The 20844-nt window shown below is 39.0% G+C and overlaps 1 protein-coding gene across 1 annotated transcript; it reads left to right on the top strand.

Moving 5' to 3' along the window:
* The first annotated feature begins 4947 nt into the window (after positions 1-4947).
* On the top strand, positions 4948-19958 carry LOC140172424 (papilin-like). The gene is given in 9 exon segments (XM_072195572.1): positions 4948-5051; positions 5894-6035; positions 7972-8160; positions 9526-9711; positions 12201-12515; positions 14377-14562; positions 15324-15491; positions 16260-16436; positions 19507-19958. Coding segments are annotated over 8 exon segments (1764 nt in total). The 5' UTR covers positions 4948-5051; positions 5894-5944.
* The last annotated feature ends 886 nt before the right edge of the window (positions 19959-20844 follow it).

Below are 20844 nucleotides of genomic sequence, written 5' to 3'. Positions count from 1 at the left end.
AATCAATCAAATGGTCAATCACATCCTATAAGGCCCAAAAAAAAATATTGTTGTGTTGCCCTCAAGTGGGAAAATGGGAAAGTTGGGTCGGACGGTCGGATTTCTTTTATTTTTTTTTATTTTTTTTCAAACCTTAAAAAAAAAAAAAAATCCCCTCAAATATTAAATAATGCTTCTTCAATTAGGGACATTTGTCAATTTTGACTTCTGGATACCTGTTAGACATCAATTAAAGACTAGTCTTTCAATAAAATATTAATTTTAAGTGAAAAACATTGATTTTTTGATCAAATCTGTAAAAATCATCTTTCAAAAAAAAAAAAAAAAATGGGTCGGGTGGTTGAGGGCAACACAACAATTTTTTTTTTGGCCTAAGGCTGACACCTCCACACTTGCTAATATTTTGCTGTACTTTTATACCGAAAGTAGGCGGCTGCGAAAGGAGATGAGACGCGTGGTTAGAGAACCACCTTATTTACAAAGTAACGTAATCACACTTCTGTACCCCTAATCATGCTAATGAAACAAGTTGTGTTCATACTAGTTTCTTTTATTGGATGTTGTTGATCTTTTGTCTCGTTCTTAAGTATATCTATATTTTCTATATTCTAAATATGTACTGTGCAATATTTCTACGTATGTATACATATTTGCAATAGTTTGTAATTAGAGTTCTAGGTGTGTTTATCTTTTTACGGTGTTTCCAGGGTCCTATTTAAGTGGTGGCCCGAGACAGAAGATTTTACGCCGAGCCAGTTAATAGTCAACAATGTAAATTACAGTTTCATGTAAAATGTCCAAATTTGTCTCTATAATTAAAGACAGAGATAAAGAGAATTTATCGCGTCTGACGTCATCTGTCAATCAAAATCGAGCACGGTTTGTTTACAAGTGTTGTGATGATGACTTGCTGAACGCAGATTTATAACCAGGCGCCTTATTGTTAATTTTGCACCTTTCGACATGCAACCCATCTCAAAAGTTAGGTCTTTATAGTAGGAAACTTTCTTTGGCGAAGGCACCCTGTCAACAATGCCTAGAAAAGCTGTAAAAGTATGTAATTTTTCGCCATTTGCTGCTATTCCTTTTCTCCGATCAGCACCAGATAGATCGGTCTTCCTTTTACGCGCTGATTAACCTGTGTAAACCAATCAAAAATCGTAATTGTCAGTGACATCAGACCCGATAAATTGTTTTTATCTCTGTCTTTAATTATAATACACGACTTCGGCTTGCTTAACCCCTAGCAGGCCATGTTAGTACATTATGTGACATGATCAAGGGGACTGAGTCACATGTTGACCCTGGTCAAAAATGACTCTAAAGAGAACATCTAGAGCTTTCAGAAACTGAAAACCCCATGTTGATATGACAAAGGTGCAAAAAAATAAATTTTGTATTATTTTCCAAATGAGCAATCACTGAATAGGCTTTGCTTGGCAGCTTTTTTCAAGTTTAATAAATCTGTCAGAAATTGAATTTCCTTCAATTAAAGTTCTTTTCAAAAAAATAAAAACATTAAAAAATAAATACATTTAATATTGAAAGATGTATATGGAATTGTAAACTTGTAAACAGTGACTTGCAGAGAGTTGCCAAAAAGGGACTGCATGCCAGTTATTTATTTCATGTACATTGTTCCCAATATTCTGAATTTGTGTGATTAGGAATACTGATACCATTTCCTATTCATTTGTGTGGAGTGAAAATGTAATATCCAGGTAATATTGGGGGTACTTAAAAGTTGTTATGTAATGGCTGTTAACTTGGCTGTCATATAGGCCTACAGGGTGAGATTTGATAATATACTATATTCATTGTGTACATTTTTAAAGATTTATAAAGTTTCTCAAGCATAGATAATAAAATACGGACTATAGGGCATATAAGTTTCACTTTGATTTCTTTACTTGGAATGTATTAATCCGGGGTAGGGGGGGGGGAACTGCCGTAACTCTTTTTGGAGCAAATATGTGTGCCACCAAAGTTTTTCTGGTATTTCAAAGTCTTCAGCAGAGCTATCAGTGCAGACAAGAGCGTACTAGTACTTATACGTACTAGTATGTTACGTACAGACGCCATGTTTTCCCATCATGCTGTTCTGCATTATAAAGAAATACAAAAGGTTTTACCAAAACCTCCTGGGATAGTTCATTTCAAAATATGACACTTTGAAATTTTCAGCAATTGAAGATAATGATATAATAAACATTTTGTATGTGGCAAAATGTGTAAATCATGTGCCCAATTTGAGTTATTAATTAATTTATTGATTATATATTACGCAATAATCATGTTTTTCATTTATATCTTTATTTCGACATATATCATTTGAAATCAGCACATACATTATGTTACAAAGTAGGTAAGCTACTTACACTGGAGGTTTCAGGCTGTTCCATTTTAAAACCTGTCCCCTGAAAGTTTTGTAAAAACCTTTTGACCCATTCCATGTCAACTCCAGGGATGTGCACCGCAGCACCTCTTCAATTTTTTTCTTCTTCTGTGTGGTGGTAGATATTGATGAGAAAGTAAAATCACGAAAATTTGAGCTTCATACTCCATTTCGTTTTCCCGTGGCATCAATTTAAAATTTAGGGGTCGGTGTAAAAATGTGTCGCAACGCGAAAGACAACGTTGGAGGTCCATAAATGTATAAAGGAACCCTTTACAACTTTGAAAAGTATGTATCCTGGGGTACTTATTTGTGTAGAATTCAAATCTGGCATCAGAAAACTTGTAACTCCTTTACTTTAAAAGATATAGGGCCCTCAAAATGCAACTTCGTCCATCCAGGACCAACTTTGGGGGGTCAGAACTCCAAAAGTAAAAATAATTTTACTGTCCATTTTTTTCCGCCCTTTTTTCTTTACTAATTCTTTTTGGCGCCCCCAAAGCCCCCCCCAAATATGCGCATGCTGGTTATTAATTGGCTCCAAGCCTTGATCACAAAAATGCACCTCATATTATAAACCATACACTTTGCAAGTGGACTAAATGTAATACTAGCATATCATGAGTACTGGTGGACCCTGGGTCCTGAACCAAGGTTAGCAGGTTGATTTGGTGCAGGTGAAAGACATCTCAAACACAAAAATAAGTTATTGTGCCAAATTTGACAACCATGGGTGTTTTATTATAGTTGAAGGTCTCACATTCAGCCGGCTGAAGGAATTAATTTTTTATGGGGAGCCATATGATTTTCTTCAGAAAAGTCCAGTGGCGGCGCCACGGGGGGAAGTGGGGGGACTCTTTCCCCCAGTAAAAGTAATGAAAATTGCCACTTTTTGCAGCAAAAGTCTCCCTTGTCCAAGCTTGTCCATTGTTGCTTATTTTTGAGGATGTCAATCTGTTTTGAAAAGTGGTGGAGGAGGGGCAGATTTATTTTTAAAGTGTACTTTGGAATTTGAGTGCCAGACATTGTGCTTGCTTAACATGTGGGGATGTCTGAGTGGCGGATGTGGTATATGACCGTAGCTAGGGGATCGTCTTAAAACAATCTTTCGAATGACTTGTTAATGTTATAATTTTTGACATTTTAACTTTCACGGCTTGGAAGTTGGAGGGGGCGTTTTGGTGCCGGCCCTTAGATGGCGATTGGGTGCCCCCTGGATTAGCACTGTAAACAAGATGGGGCCCAGGGCAGGTGCCCTTTCCTCCTAGGTACACCACTGAGTCTGTTCAGTGCGACCCATACAGGAGTGACACCCTTGTTTATTTCACACTGAGGTGCTATTTCAGAAAATACAGGGATGATATCCCCATATTTTCCACATGGCAATGTCTTAAAAAGTGTCACAAAATGTGGACCAGTGTGACACTGGATAATATTCAGGTTGACCTACATCTGGGGACTGCCTGATGAATGAATATCTAATGGCCCTTGAAAAACAGAATTTGGCACCTACTAACCGATGATTTAGTGGTGTAGCCAGCGGGTGGGCTGGTGGGGGAATGGGGGGGGCAGAGTGCCCCCTGATAAAAATGAAAGAGATAAGTGCCCACCCCCATTCCGACAAAAAATGAAAGAAAATCGTCAGAAGGGGGTCATGAATATGTCGGTGATCAGAGTCAATTTTTTATGACCAGGCCCCTATACCAGGCTACATTTTTTTACGACCCCCATCTCTGGTTGAAGATTTTTATGACCCTGCAGCACGCAAACATTTTGAGTCACCAGCCCTTAATAATTTTATAACCCCTAACCAGCCCTTTATAACCCCTATAGGAGGTTATAAAATGATTAACGGCTGCGGGGTCATAAAAATTTTCGACTCGAGATGGGGGTCGTAAAAAAATGTAGCCCTGTATAGGGGTAATAAAAAATTGACTCTGATCACCGACATATTCATGACCCCCTTCCGAAGAATCCCCCTTATGGCAGGTGGCCCAAGCGATTTTTTGGCACAGTGGGCGCAACTGTCATGGCAGTGGCGTAGCCAAAGGGGGGCCGCTGCCCCCCTCTGAAAAGTCTTGCCCCCCTCTTCCCCCCCCCCCCCCGGTGGGATGGTGACCGCCCTGACATTTAAGACTTTTTTGTGTTTCTGACCAAATTTACATTATATTTTGCCATTTTAACCTAAAAAGTGCCAATTTGTAACAATAACTGACGCCAATGTGTCACAGAGGTTTTTTTTAAGAATAATGATGAGAGATGATAAAACTAAAGGCTTAAAGTTAACTTTGGTGCATCTATACTCAAGGCTCCACCAGTTCCCAATGGTGTAAAAAACTTACGACCCCTATTTTTGGTCTAAAAATTCTATCCCCAGTAGGCCTACCCCATTCCGAAGAAAATTACAGCTCCCTAAATTACTTGCCCTTGTCTTTCATCTTTTTCAGCTTACCAACTCCGTATTAAATTGCACAGCCCCTTATAATAATTATTAATGTATTACAATATTATAATTTGCGGTGTGCGCCCATAATATAAATACTTCCGGGTTACGAGTTGTCTGTAAACTGCATAAACATGAAAAGTTTTGATTTTTTTTTGGATGATCAGCTGTGATCTGCGGGCTTGTCTAGACTGAAATGCATCTTTTGGAAAGGTATTGTGTATTATTGATAATCAAAAGATTGAGGGAAATGCTGACGAAAATGACATTTTTCCATAGCCGGCGCGATGTGATGTGTCCCACTACCACCACCAATGACCACAACATAAGCTTACCTATATAAATAGGTATATAAATTATAATATTTTGCAGTAGGCTATACCTTTGACATATTTGACAAGCGTGTACCAGTGAGTGGAGGCAAGGGGGGTAGACTCCTCACAGGGGGAGCAGCTGCCCCCATGGCTATGCCACTGGCGTGTTCTACTGTACCATATAGCGCTGGAACTGACAATATTCAATAGCAACACTGACTACTTATCTGCAATTATCAATATGAGCGGATGAGGCTTTGAAATTAGCGCAAATTATGAACTAAACATTGCAAGTATGAAACCTTCAAAATGCTCAATGAAAATTGTGATACGGTAATAACTTGTTGAAATCAACCACATTTTGAAATTAGCACATATGAACTAAACATTGCAATTATGAAACTTATGATAATAGCACAATTATTGCGCTATGATTTTGCAATGTTGATATTTTCACTTTACCTCGCCACTCTGCGCTATTCCCTTATTTTCAAAAATGGCTTAATTTGAGCAATTTTGCGCTAAATTGTGCAATTTTGAGATTTCTCCCACCCACCCCGCCCCACCCCACCAGCTTCACCACTGGAGCGCATGTGAGTGGTTGCCATTAACATAATTTGCAGAACAAATTATGTGTAAATTTGGAATGCTTTAAATTTATGAAAAATATGGTTGTAATTATGATCCAATTGGTCTATTTATGCTAATTTTTTTACAGAAAATCTCTGTCATTCATTGCAGATATTTCTGTCTAGTATACAGCCAATTATGTAGTGTGCATTTGTTATAGGGATGTCTCATGCGATCAGCAGAGGATATGCGCATAACCTTTGTCTTCTTGTCCTCGTATATGAAGTACAGGTACTATGTGGAGCAAGAGAAGGTAAGTGGGATAGCACTTAACTTTTTTATTAGGCCAAATAAAAAAACAAGATTGTTTCCTGTAGGCGCTCACATTTCATTTTTGACGGCTTATTTTGCGCATTAGAATTTTTTTTCATGTAGCTTTCAAAGAAAAAAAAGAAAGAAAAAACTCGGAAAAATTGCACAAAATAATGTAAAACACCACTGGGTAAACATTAAATGTTACACATATTACACAACGGATGGTGTTGCTTGTATATATGCAAATTAGAAAATATCTATTGTGATTTTTTAAATATACTTTTTTAATCTGCCAGTTTAAAGGAGATCATAAATATTCTTGAGTATGAAGAAACAGGGCCTATGATTTGTGGGGTTGTGGGTGTGGGGTGTGTGTGTGTGTGTGTGTCGAAGAAACTCACTGTAAATTACCATTGCAGGATTTTCATTTCAAGACATGGATAAAAAAAATTAAAATAAAAAAACACATTTCGCATTTGACTTTTTTGACCTGCTACAGGAAACAAACATGTTATTTTTTTTGGCCTTAACTAGTCTGCTGCTTCAGCTTGGACCAATTGCTGTGTTTTACAACTCAGCATTTTAAATTGCTATGACATTTTTATAAAATTTTATTTGACAGACTACTCAATTCAAACATTTTTGCTTGACAAATCCATTTAATAGGTACATGTACTCACTACTTTAGCTTTGGCTCCCAACCGCGATAAAGGTCTCGTATCTCGTATCTCTCGATCATGTACACGATCCACTATTCAAAACAAAAACATCACTTCCAGGAAATGTCAACAAGCCGTTTTGCGGGAAAAGCAGTGGACCAAGACACTTGTGATCAAGCCATCAGCCCCCGATGGCGAAAGCTAAAGTAGTGATTACCTTTTGAAACAAATTCATCAAAGCAATTATGTAGTCAAATCCAATGAAAGTCTACTCACTTAGACAGTTTTGTCTTCCTGGTTGGGAGACTTCGTCAGTAATGCGATGATCCGCTGGTTTTCCCGCGAGACTTCTTATCCCTAGGGTGCATAGTTCTTAGCAGCGGATCATATATGATTTAGAGAATATACGCCTTCATCGCGATTTAGCGTCTCCTGCCCCCTCTTTCTGATCCATAATGCCTCGCGTATCCATCTTGTGTGTTTATTTGAGTCCTTTTCGAAAATATACCAGAGCAAAAAGAAAAGAATCCGTCACAGAACAGCACAAGTCGGCCATCACCGACCATGTAGCACAGGAGAACCATGTCATTGACTGGGAGGGGGCTAAGATTCTCGAAAAGGACTCCAGGGTGGGGGTATATTTTAGGTGGGGGAACACAATATCAAATGTCCCCTGTGAAATCATAGTCTATTAGACACCCGGGTAGACCACATATATTGAGAGCTGTACGTGCTACTTTTTTTTATAACCTTATTATTAACTTGAGTGAATAGATTCATCAGGTTTGTAAATCAAATCAAGTAGTAATTTTTGTTTGGCAAAACCAGTAAGTTTTTACTTACTAATATTTCGTCTATCTCGTCGGAGGACTTCCCGGGAAACTGGCTTCCGGTTTTGGGTAGTCTTACTTCCAGTTTTCAGCACTTATTTCCTAAGTCATGTATTTGACCCACTTTTGAAGACTGAAAACCGGAAGCCAGTTTCCCGGGAAAGTGGATCAGATACTCACATCTGATGAAGTCCTCCGACGAGATGGACGAAATATTAGAGAGCTTGCGAAATGGCGTTAGAGGATTATGTATTCAAAACCAAGGTGGTTTTGAATACATAATCCTCTATAATCCTCTAGACGTTAAAGTTAAAGTTAAAGTAACGCCATTTCGCAAGCTCTCTAATAGTAAGTAAAAACTTACTGGTTTTGCCAAACAAAATTACTACTTGACTTATTAACTTGCCTGTAGGAATTTTCAGTCTGTTCTTGGTCTTTTAAACAGATACTTGTCTACAACCCTTAAACCCTGAACATGCTGAAGAGGGTATTTGCCCTGCCTATCCCTCTCTCCATTGGGGTTATGACTACCATCAAGAACAGTGTGTAGGATTTATATATAGAGGATGTGGAGGAAACAAAAACAGATTTGATAGCCAAGTTGAATGTCAAAGAATATGTGAAGCCAGTGAAGGTAAGTTTTATTTTTAATCTATAAAATAAATTGCAATGTGTACCATGTGTGTATTGCTCTCATCTCTTCTCTGCAATTTGCTATATGTGACGTGTCATGTCAAAAGGAGACACTTTTGGGCAGGATCGTAAAATGGAGAAATAGCCAAAAATCTGCCCGGGTGATTTTTTTTCTCACAATTTGGGTTTGTTGCGAATTTGGGATGTTGTTAATGTTTAAAATATCGTCTGATAGTTTCAGACCGGAATGCATCTTGTATTTTTTGAGACATTTTTCAAGGTAATTCGTACTCTCAACATTGTCAATTATATAAAGGCCGATATCTCAATTTCCAATTTTATAATACCATAACTTACGACCTCAATATCTTCGCTTGGGAATGTCCGATTTCATTGGGGAAAACGGCATTGTGGAGCAAAATATCTTTATATTTAAGATATGTAAAAACCTCAAAATTGATAACCTGCCCAAAAGTGTCTCCTTTTGACATGACACGTCACATATTATGTTCAATCCTCTGCGAATTGCTATTGTGATCAAGCCATTCAAACATATCAAGGACAGCGTGTAATTGATCACAAAGGCTCTGGCCAATTATGCTAACCTAGTTGAGTTTGGCGGTGATGGCCACTAATAATCTAGGAAAAACTGTTACTTCCGGGCTGTTACTCATACAAATAGGGCGTCTATGCTGAAGACATTGACCAATGGAATTGCTTTTTGGACTCATGATAGAGGAAATAATGATGATGATTGACATGTGAGTTTTTAAAGAATCACTTAATGGTTTGTCTGTGGCCCTGTTGTAAAGTCGGACAAAGTTTGGGGCCGACGTGGAAGGCACGTAATCCCCATTCAATTAGTACACATATTCTTGAATGATAGAATTGCACAACATGTCATATAAACCCTACAACTACGTTGAAAACATGATAAGATATTAGTAATCACAATAAATTTCTCCAAAAAATAACACCACCACAACGTTCTAAAGAAAGTTTCCTATACCTTCAACATAGATCCGTGTGCTGAGGTCACACATCAATTACAGACACACTGTGCAAAACAGACAATAAGTTTACCCTGTGTCTTTTCCATTATAATAACTATGAAGTTATCAACTTGCCCTTAAGAATTTTCACTCTATAGTCCGTATACCACCTTCCTCGAGTCAGTAAAGTGAAATCAAATTTTGAGATTTTCTCAAAAAATGTTAATTTTTGCAGGAATCCTTGCATCATTGCCTTTCTGAAAATGTATACTTTTATATATTTTTTATATTTAAAGATACAATAAATAGCAATATCTAAATTATTGACTCAAGGAAGGTATACAGACTATAGCTATTCTTGGTGTTTTAAACAGATATTTGTCAACAACCCATAGGGGGTGGACCAACATGCAATGTTGGTTTATTTAAACTATTTTACCGTTGGGGTTACGACTACCAACAAGGAAAGTGTGTCCAATTTGAATATGGAGGGTGTGGAGGAAATCAAAATAATTTTGATAGCCAAATTGATTGTCAAAGAAGATGTGAAGCCAATCTAGGTAAGTTTTATTTTGGATCTATAAAATAAACCCCAATGTGTACCATGTGCATTTCTCTCATCCCCGGGGGGGTCACTCCCATTGTGGCCTGTACACCATCCGCGATAATCAACTTTTGAAAAGCACCCTAAACAAGGATTGAACCCTTGGCTAAAAGCGACACCCTAAACAGGGATTTCATTCCTAACATCAAATTTCATACCCTAAATTTCATTTCCGCAGATTTAGAAATTGCAATTTTGCTACCCTTTTTCCAATTTTTCATGTTTTTGACACCCTAAAGCGCGTGATCGTGCCTACCCACGAAAAACTTGACCCTTTTCACGCGTTTTCATTATCGCGGATGGTGTACAGGCCACAATGGGAGTGACCCCCCCGGGCTCTCATCTTATCAAGCAGGGGCGGCGCCAGGGTATTTTGATAGGGGGGGGCGAAACTATTGTTGAAATTTGTTATGCGGCGCGTATGCGCTGGCCGTCGCGCTTGCGCGGTGCAGGGGGTGTCTGAGGGGGATGTGCCCCCCTCAGAATTTGGAAAATTTTCAAAATGAAAGCACAAATGAAGCCATTTGATGCAACATTTTCATCCTTTTTAGGGTTATTTATTTATTTTCCAACCGCATATTTTTATGGATTTCATTCACGGGCCAGACTTTCAGCCCGCTGGTTTTAGGCATGGACCTACTTAATTAATAAATCCAGTACCTTTTGGCAACAAAATAAGTTCATGGTACAAATGTGCACAAAGTCAAATATGGTGGAAACATTAAATAAAGTCGTGCGAAGCACGAAAAAATTGGCACTTTTTAGGCTAAAATGACCAAATTATGAGGTTACTTTGGTCAGAAACTCACATACAGGCGTCAACATTGGGGAATGATTGTATGGACCATCTACCCTATCAAAATATTGGGGGAATTTATACCCCACACCCTGGGTCGCAACCCCGGGTCGCAACGCGGTGTATGTTAAGTCAGTTGCATTTTATATGATATAGCACAATAAAATTATATGAATGGGGGGTGTCTGGAAGTCCACTTTGCGTGAGTAGCGAGCGAAAAAACTCAGTTTTTTATGCTTTTTCAGTCAGAAAAGGACAAAATTTGCCCATTTGCAAGTATAGCAAGCCAACAAATTAGGTTCTTTATGCTTTCTTGGTCAACATGGTCAAAATTTTAGGAACAGGTCCAAAACAGGTCCACCTTTTCAAAATCAGCCCCCAATAAATCCTGGCTACGCCCCTGGCCGGCCGTAATGAAGCCAATAAATTGCTTATTTATATTGGTGCATAATTTTTAATTTACAATGTGATGAAACCCTGTAAAAGTTGTGTAATATCGGACTGAAAGTAAATTTATTTAATGATTAATTGCTGCATGACACAGATTTGTTTGTGTTGCTGTTGCCGCGCCAGGAGAGTGACGTAGCCAGGATTTTTCCAAAGTAGAGAAAAGGCAAGAGAGGCCAGCCCATGTGACTTTTATGGGGGAAAATTTGCCGAACATGGGCCCAAAATATAAAAACCAACAACTTTAAAACCGCGTAGGTCAGCATTCCACAAGGGGCAAGATGTCCGAAGGGGGAGTTTCCCCTTTTGGCCAGGGAGGGGAATGGCTCCCTTTCTTCTTCTCCCTCCTCTCTTTCTCTCCCCTCCCTTTTCTCTCTCCTTCTTCTCTTTCTCTTTTTCCTTCCTTTTACCTCTTTTTTGAAAATCATAGGGGGGGGCAGCCCCCCTTGCCCCCCCCCCCTGTGGCGCCGCCCCTGTTATCAAGTTAATCCTAGCAAGCTTCTAGAGTATAGTCTCTTTTTTCCATTATAATCTATTATAAATTAGGCAGTTTTCAGTGGTGTAGCTTCATAAGGGCAGGGGGGTGTTGGGCTGGGCATGTGCCCCCAATCGATCTGAATTTTTTTTAAATCCCATAGGAAAATTGCCGAAAAATGGCTTGTGCCCCCCAATCAGACCCGGTGCTGCCCCCAATCATGGTCGGTGCCCCCAATGTAATGACCCATGCTACACCACTGGCAGTTTTGCGAATTGTTGACACTAAAAAAAATTTTGAGAAAAGGTTTTTTGCGATGTGAAGAATAGGGTCATCTGCACCCCAAATAAAACATCAAATTTTGTTTTTGTTTATGTTCAGGAGGTCAAATTAAGTTAATTAGTTTCAAAAGCAGTGAAAGGTCCTGGCATGCTGGCACTGAGTAAACAGTTACAATACAATACAATACAATCTGTCTGAGAGTCACAGCCTGTAGTCTGGTATATCCGGTCACATCTTGTATCTTCAATATTGCATTCAAACATGTCATGGATGGCATGTTCGACTGCTTGTGGTATGGAGAGGCCAATGTGCTTCATCTTTTGTCTACTTTTACACCACTATAATTATAAGTAATACCATCTTATTTAGTACGTCCATGGTAATACCAACTGTTTTAATATTTACAATCACAACCATTATCACTTTAAATCCTTGATTTTGACAGGGCCAATACGTCTTGTTGATGGAAGTAATTCAAACGAAGGGAGAGTGCAGATGTTTTACGTTGGCCAATACGACACAGTGTGTGAATAGTGTGATGATAATTGGGGTCGCAAAGAAGCCATGGTAGTGTGTCGTCAACTTGGATTGCCTTTTATTGGTGCTGAAGCACATTCTTACACACACTTTGGTGATCGCTTGGGACCATATGTGGCCTCTGTTAACTGCAGTGGAAATGAACATTCTTTAAACAAATGCAATGTCAATAGGTTTCATGACTGTTCACATCCTAATGATGCTGGGGTAACTTGTCAAAATGGTAAGAGATGTTGTTGCATAACCCGGAGCACTACCTGCAGATCTAACATTGCCTCTGATTGGTCAATTTCATGATATCTTCACTTTAATCACCAATCAGAATGCAGCTTTGCAAATAATTCACCCCATTTTTTTTGAGTGGTGAAATTATTCTAACAATGTTGCTGATTGGTCCAATTGATAATGAAAACTTCTAATCGGCCAATCGGCAGGTAATTTTGATGGGGTTAATCTTTACTGCACCTCATATAGGCACAGAGAAATACAATGAATGATTTCTTTATTTGTTGCTATTGAAGACATTAACCAGTCCAAATTCTGTGTGTATGTACGAGCGGGTTTACATAACAGTTTCGATTAAAGTTTGTTAACTTGCTGCCACTTCCAGTATATTAGGCCCCTAGCAACTTGGATCCATGTGAGTAAAGAGGTATTAGGTCAGCTATGATTTAGGTCAAAGTTCACAAGTTAAAGGACATTTGAGGCCATGTTCCAAAATGGTTTAAAAATATTCCATTTTGTCCGAATCTCATGGATTTGGATGTAACATACTTCAGTGGAGTGATTCTAGGGTGAGGTTTCAAGTCCTCATAAGTTGAACAAAAAATGTTGGGTCAAAGTCATCTAGGGGTTTTGTTATGCTATATTTACGTAGTGAAGGCCATGCTTCAAAAGAGAAGCTAGAACACAGAAACATTCCGTAACATTGCTGGTTTCTTTTATGGATGTATGTGTTTTCGTAAAAATGTTGGGTTGTTTGTTGATTTAAAACAGAAAAATTTTGTGAAAAAAACAAAAATAAGAAACAGGCACATTCTCTTAATTACTGGAAAAAAACCATGAACATTCTATAAAAAAGTAGACAGAAAAGTAAACAATTGCTGTAAAAAAACCCCAACCTGTACAACTGCTGGCAGCCTAGCTGTCAACATTTTTTAAATATTCTTTTACAGAAATATTTCTAACAGTGCTTGCTGCTAGCCAATGTTAATCATAATTTTATGGAAACTTTATTTTCTTGCAATAGATGGAGAGATATGGTTATCTGACGTCTGCATTTTCTGCGATATCTGAAGTTTGTGGCCCCTGGTTCATCTAAAGTGGACCCTGGTTCACTCCAAATCTTGGTGAACCAGGGGCCACCTTTTTTTTTTGCCAAAGTGGCTCCTGGTTCAAGCTCTCTTATTTTCACCTTTGATTCTTCTAACCAAGGGTGAGTTGAAGTTCTATAATGTTGAGTGGGGTGCAGTATGTGATGACTTACAGGGAGGTGAAGAATCTACAGTTGTATGTCATCGGAGCTGAGACTGCCTCGCGGTCATTGGCACCCGGGGGGGTACTCAAGTTTGCTTTTGGTAGGGACGTGCCGCTGAGAATTTGAAAGTGGACCCATAAATATACCAATTTTTCAAGAAATTTGGACCCATTGATATACCAAAAGTCAAAATTTTCGGCCGAATTTAACCCAAATTGTCCTAGTTTATACAAATTTTCCCAAAATTTTGGGAAAATTTTGAAAATTTTGGCTAAATTAACGAAAAATTGGGCTATTTTCGAAAAAATTGAGAAAATTTTGAAAAAGGACCCATTCATATACCAAAATAGGCTTTGAAAAAGGGGTCATTGATATACCAAGAGGCTGAAAATGATACCCATATTTGCGGCACGTCCCCGTATGGTCATTTGTACTGAGAACCCCCCGGGCATTGGCATCAATCCGAGGTGGGGGCATATTTTAGATGGGAGAACACAATATGAAATAATAGTCTATTAGACTACATAGTAAGAGCTGTGTAACTTTTTTTTTATAACCAACAGTATCAACTAGCCTGTAGGAATTTTCACTCTGTTCTTTTAAACAGATATTTGTCTACAACCCTTAAACCCTGAAGAGGGAATGGTTTGCCTGACCTACACATATATTCCTCAATGGGGTTATGACTACCAACAAGGAAAGTGTGTCCAATTCATATATGGAGGGTGTGGTGGAAACAGAAATAGATTTGATAGCCAAGTTGAATGTCAAAGCAGATGTGAAACCAGTGATGGTAAGTTTATTTTGGACCTATAAAATAAATGTGTAATATTTGCATTGGATTCTCATCTCATCTGTGCAATTTGCTATTGTGTTCAAACATATCAAGGACGGCGTGTTCCATAATTGATTTAGGGATTCTATCATGTTTCACCGTTGTTCATCACCGATTAACAACGATGCTTCGTCTGAGTGGTTTACTTCGTGAGGGCAGCTTTAGCTGCCCGAGCAAAGTAAGCCACGCAGACGCGCCGGAAGCGAATTGTTAATCGGTGATGAACAACGGTAAAACATGATTGAATCCCTTTCAACAACGAAACAAGCTAAAGATGGCTAATTCACATGATTCTTTCATTCGGAATGTCCGTTTGTCATTTGCCATTCAACCTTACAAGAAGATTGCGGTATTTCTCTGTTTATATCGGCAATAAAACTAAAGAATAAAGCTGTAATATTTAGCTGCTACCACCAACATAAGAGAGTTCATGTTTACGCATACGTTCCAGGCATGACGAATTTTACGCGCTCATGCGTAACACGTTTGCGTAACCTTGCGTACTCGTATACGCTACTGGACTGTGGATTCATCACTGATTAACAACGCTTGGCTCCTGTACAAATTAAGGTATAGGAAGAGTTGTTGAACTCTAAATCCTTGCTAGCTTCCAGAGTATTGTCTCTAGAGTTTCTTGGTCTTTTCCATTATAATAACTATGAAGTTATCAACTTGCCTGTAAGAATTTTCACTCTAGCTATTCTTGGTGTTTTAAACAGATATTTGTCAACAACCCTTAGAGGTTGAACCATGCAATGCTCTATTTTACCGTTGGGGTTACGACTACCATCAAGGAGAGTGTGTCCAATTTGAATATGGATGTGGAGGAAATCAAAATAACTTTGATAGCAAAATTGAATGTCAAAGAAGATGTGACGCCAATCTAGGTAAATTTATTTTGGATCTATAAAATAAATGTGTAATATTTGCATTTGGTTTCTTATCTCATCTCTGCAATTTGCTATTGCGTTCAAACATATCAAGGACGGCGTGTACCATAATTGATTTAGGGATTCTATCATGTTTCACCGTTGTTCATCACCGATTAACAACGATGCGTCCGCGTCGTCTGAGTGGTTTACTTCGCGAGGGAAGCTTTAGCTGCCCGAGCAAAGTAAACCACGCAGACGCGCCGGAAGCGAATTGTTAATCGGTGATGAACAACGGTAAAACATGATTGAATCCCTTTCAACAACGAAACAAGCTAGAGATGGCTAATTCACATGATTCTTTCATTCGGAATGTCCGTTTGTCATTTGCCACTCAACCTTACAAGAAGATTGCGGTATTTCTCTGTTTATATCGGCAATAAAACTAAAGAATAAAGCTGTAATATTTAGCTGCTACCACCAACATAAGAGAGTTCATGTTTACGCATACGTTCCAGGCATGACGAATTTTACGCGCTCATGCGTAACACGTTTGCGTAACCTTGCGTTCTCGTATACGCTACTGGACTGTGGATTCATCACTGATTAACAACGCTTGGCTTCTGTACAAATTAAGGTATAGGAAGAGTTGTTGAACTCTAAATCCTTGCTAGCTTCCAGAGTATTGTCTCTAGAGTTTCTTGGTCTTTTCCATTATAATAACTATGAAGTTATCAACTTGCCTGTAAGAATTTTCACTCTAGCTATTCTTGGTGTTTTAAACAGATATTTGTCAACAACCCTTAGAGGTTGAACCATGCAATGCTCTATTTTACCGTTGGGGTTACGACTACCATCAAGGAAAGTGTGTCCAATTTGAATATGGAGGGTGTAAAGGAAATCAAAATAATTTTGATAGCAAAGTTGAATGTCAAAGAAGATGTGAAGCTAATCTAGATGTAGGTAAGTTGAAACCCCAATGTGTACCATTTACACCCGGCCCCCAACTCAACACAAAAGTTGGCAACCATGAGAGTTACCAAATCTTTTAAAGACCCCCTTTGCAATGATTTTTCATCAAATTTAACCCCCTTTAACATGCAAAATCGAGGACAAAATTTGGCCAAAAACAACCCCTTTTTTGTTGTTTTCAATGACTAGAATTTCAAACACTCCTTTTCAGTGACACTAAATATTGACATAAAATTACCGGATTTTCCCAAGTACCCCTTAATTAAATACCCCCTATTTTGCTTATTTCACTGTCAAAATTCGCAGACTGTCCAAATTAAATACCCCCTATTTTCCCAATTTCGCGGTCCTCGCTACTGGTAAAAAAATTACCCCTTTTCCGCGCTATTTGGTAACTATAATTGTTGTTAATTCTTGTGTTGAGTCCGGGGGCCCCAAAATTGCCCTGTGTATCTTACTTTTTAGCCGCACACTTCTAGTCGCGCAATGACCTGTTATAGCAAAATTCAGCTTCAATTGGGGCTAAAATAGTTTTAAATTGAAATTTATTTGTGTGCTTCGCGCACAAATGTCCTAGTAAAATATATGCTTGGCTCCCTCTAAATTTTAATGCGCTCCTGCCGACCCCATCGATCTTATACATAAACAAAAACTTGGCCACTTGAGTGCAATGCCTTTCTCATGGTGTGCTTGGGGGCCTCCAAAACAAAAATTTGAGGGGCCCCAAAAATTGACCTTTGCATCCTTTTTAGCTTGAAAAACACCATGTTTTGGGGCCAAAATAGGGTAAAATTGCCAACTTTGATATAACCTAGTCAAATCTATGCTCGTCTGTCTCTAAATTGTAATGCTCTCGCCGCCACTGTCAATCTTACACATAAACCAAAACATGGCCATTTACGTGCACATGCCTTCCTCATGGTGAGTTTGGGGCCTCCAAATTTTGGCCTGGCCCAGGCCTCAAAAAAGCTAAATCCACCCCTTTTGGAGCCAAGGCCCATTATGTGCTTCATCTTTGGCATTTGACATATGTGAATATGTAGGGGCATAGCAAGAGCATCAGGGGCCAAGGAGCAGTACAGGCCCTTTTAACCACGGCGGGATTTACCTTATGGGGGCCCTGGGCCAGGTCAAAATTTGGAGGCCCCAAACTCACATGCCGAGGAAGGCATGTGCACTCAAGTCAGTGGCCATGTTTTGGTTTACGTATAATATAGAGGGGGGATCGACTAACATATTTTGCTCCGATATGTTACTAGGACATTTACGTGCAATAGTGGCCAAGTTTTGGTTTACGTATAATATAGGGAGACTAACATATTTTATTCCCTATTTTACCCTCTTTTGGCCAAAACATGCTGTCATTGGAGTTAATAGAAAGATGCATAGGGTAATTTGGGGGGGGGGGCCTGGACCTAGGCCCATCTGGCCCAATGGTAAATCCGTCCCTGCTCTCCATTATCAGCCCTTATTTAATTTTCGCTTTTGTGCTCGGGGCACCTGATCCCTCGGGGCCCATGGACTTCGTCCACCCTGTCCCCCAACTTGCTACGCCCCTGCGCATATGTAGGGCTGTTAATACCCCCCCTTTTTCTGCATCGCTATCACACAGAGACCCCATGTTTTGATATGAACACATGGTCTGTCACCCAAAGACCCTTATTTTTTCATTTGAACAGCAATCTATCACTGATTTTGTTACTTCTTTTGAAATAACAAAGACATTTGAAACTATTAAAAACTGGAAATTCAATTTTAGAGGTTTCTTTTGGCTATCCCCTGAAGACCCTATTTTAAAAAAGGTCATATTCTCACCCAATGTCCCAATGATTTAGATTCAAACGGTCCGTCTCTCACCCATGCAATATCCCCATATTTTTCACATTTTGCTCTCACCCAATGACAAAAATCATGCTCTCACCCAATATGACCCCATATTTTGTATATTTTGCTCTCAAAGTGCTAGCACTACACCTATATCCATTTCATATTATATCTCCAACTACACTAAGCCAAAAAAGAAATTTATAATTTTTCACAAGATCATATCTTAAAAATCCTGTCCACCAAAATTAACCAAAATTACATACAGGATTGCCTCAATAGCTCTCAATACTATACTCTAAACACATGTCAATAACCAAGCAGTTATCCAACTGAGACAACAGCAAAATGCACTGATATGGAACAGCTTCCTGGACCACATTCACAGCCCAATTGGCACCCAGCAAAAAAGATCTGTGATAACAGCATCTTGAATCACAGTTCACAGCAAACAATTTTAACAACAAGTTAAAAAGAGAGTCAAAACAAACAAACCAGGATCATTATCTCACATGTCCAAACAAATAATGATATCCTTTAGTAACAGGTATGTCCACCGTGCGCTTGCACGCATGCTGGACCACATTTACAGCCCAATAATTGGCACCCAGCAAAAGATATCTGTGAGAATCGTTGAACAGATGTTTGCTTCAATGACAAAAGAAAAATGTGCACTGAAATGTGACATGATGATCCTGGTAAGTTTGTTTTGACTCTCTTCAATATTTTTAACTTAATGTTGTTAAAATTGTTTGCTGTGACCTGTGATTCAAGATGCCATTCTCACAGATTTCTTTTTGCTGGGTGCCAATTGGGCTGTGAATGTGGTCCAGGAAGCTGTTCCATATCAGTGCATTTTGCTGTTGTGTCAGTTGGACAACTGCTTGGTTACTTACATGTTTTTAGAGTAGAGTATTGAGACAATCCTGTGTGTTATTTTGGTTAATTTTGATGGACAGGATTTTAAGATATGACCTTGTGAAAAAGTTTCTTTTTTGGCTTAGTGTATATAGCTCCCTCAAAGAATCGGTGTATTTATCCCCTAAATAGTACAAAGCCTTCAACCTTTTACGCTTTACTAACCAATGGGGAGTTTGGTTGATAGTGACGTCAGACACAAACTAGTCTTTTTATTTCTGTCGCAGATTATAGGACTGGTGTATTTTGAGACCTGTCCCTAATATACTTAATGGCAAAATTGATATCTTGTTTTGTATTTTCAATTTGTACAATCCAGGTGGGCATAACAATTTTGTACTATATGGCATATTGATCCCAGTATGTCTCAGTATGTTCTTTGGTGTGGCCATGTGTTGCTCCTACAAATGCCGCTGGTATCCCCTGGGCCCGTATCCATCACCATCTGAATGCCGGCCAGCTCCGATGAACAGGTCTGTTGATGCAACTATACTAAGACAACTCAATGCAGAGTCTGAGAACGAACCCTGGGCTCCTAGAGCGGGATTGGACCGAGAAGCAGAGATCAGCCTGACCGTAACACTTGAGATGAGTAGAAGAACACCGCTATGTCCCGTGAATAATCCACCCTCTTATTTCAATGTTGTGAATAATCCTCTAGATTATCCATTGAATAGCAGCACTATGGAAATGGGTAGTGAAGGAGATGGGGTGCCACCACTATTTGAGCCGTACCCGGGGCCGTACCTATACTACAGCTTTGTAGTATAATCAAATCTATTTCCTACAATTTTAGCTGTCACATGAAAATAATACAGCTGATATCCAAATTGAACTTGAAGCCCTGTCTTGAAGCATTTAGCTACAATCCCAATCAAAATTGTTCGAACACTTTAACATGAGTGCTGCAAATATGCCCCCCATTCCCCCGATCAATGTTGGTAGTTGTTTATTTGGCCATGCAGCATGCACCCTTAGAGACATCCAACATTGATTGGTGGGGAAGGGGGAGGATTGTAGTAGTAGGAATGGGTTTACACCAAAGAAAGCTAAATTTCAGTATGTTAAGTATAACTAAAATACCGGTCAAAACAAGTGTTCGAACGACTTATTGCCGGGATTGTAGTTATTATAATCAAATAAAGATAGAAAACAAATTTGAAATTTAATTCCTTTTTGCTGGTGGGTATAAAACATTTTAAGGCAGGTTGAAGTGGTGCCTGAGCTGACGGTGTTTGTGCTGAAATATTAAGGCCCACAAAGGGGGGGCATGAGAAATATATTGCCCCCTATTCCCCTCACAATTTGATACTTTAGCAATGAGATCTGCTTGTGTATACTTAAGAAATAAAGGGCAATGCATTATCCTTTACACGAAAATGATGTGTCCAAGGCAGTAAAAACGTAAATAATGGGTGAGGCGCAGCCGAACCCATTATTTAATCATTTTACTGCCGAGGACACATTATTTGCGTGTAAAGGATAATGCTGCACCCTTTATTTCTATTCTATTACCATAAAATAGTGCGATTTAAAGAGAAAATATCACATTTTTTGCCCAAATATTTCAAGTTGTTTACCTCAAGGTGGAGCGCCTACGCGTAGCCAAAGCGTAAGTGATAGCGTTTATTGCAGAACGCGTAACCAAGCGTAATGC

Source organism: Amphiura filiformis, chromosome 16 (genome assembly GCF_039555335.1).
Source record: "Amphiura filiformis chromosome 16, Afil_fr2py, whole genome shotgun sequence".
Classification (NCBI taxonomy): domain Eukaryota; kingdom Metazoa; phylum Echinodermata; class Ophiuroidea; order Amphilepidida; family Amphiuridae; genus Amphiura; species Amphiura filiformis.
This window is presented reverse-complemented; position numbering and strand designations above follow the sequence as displayed.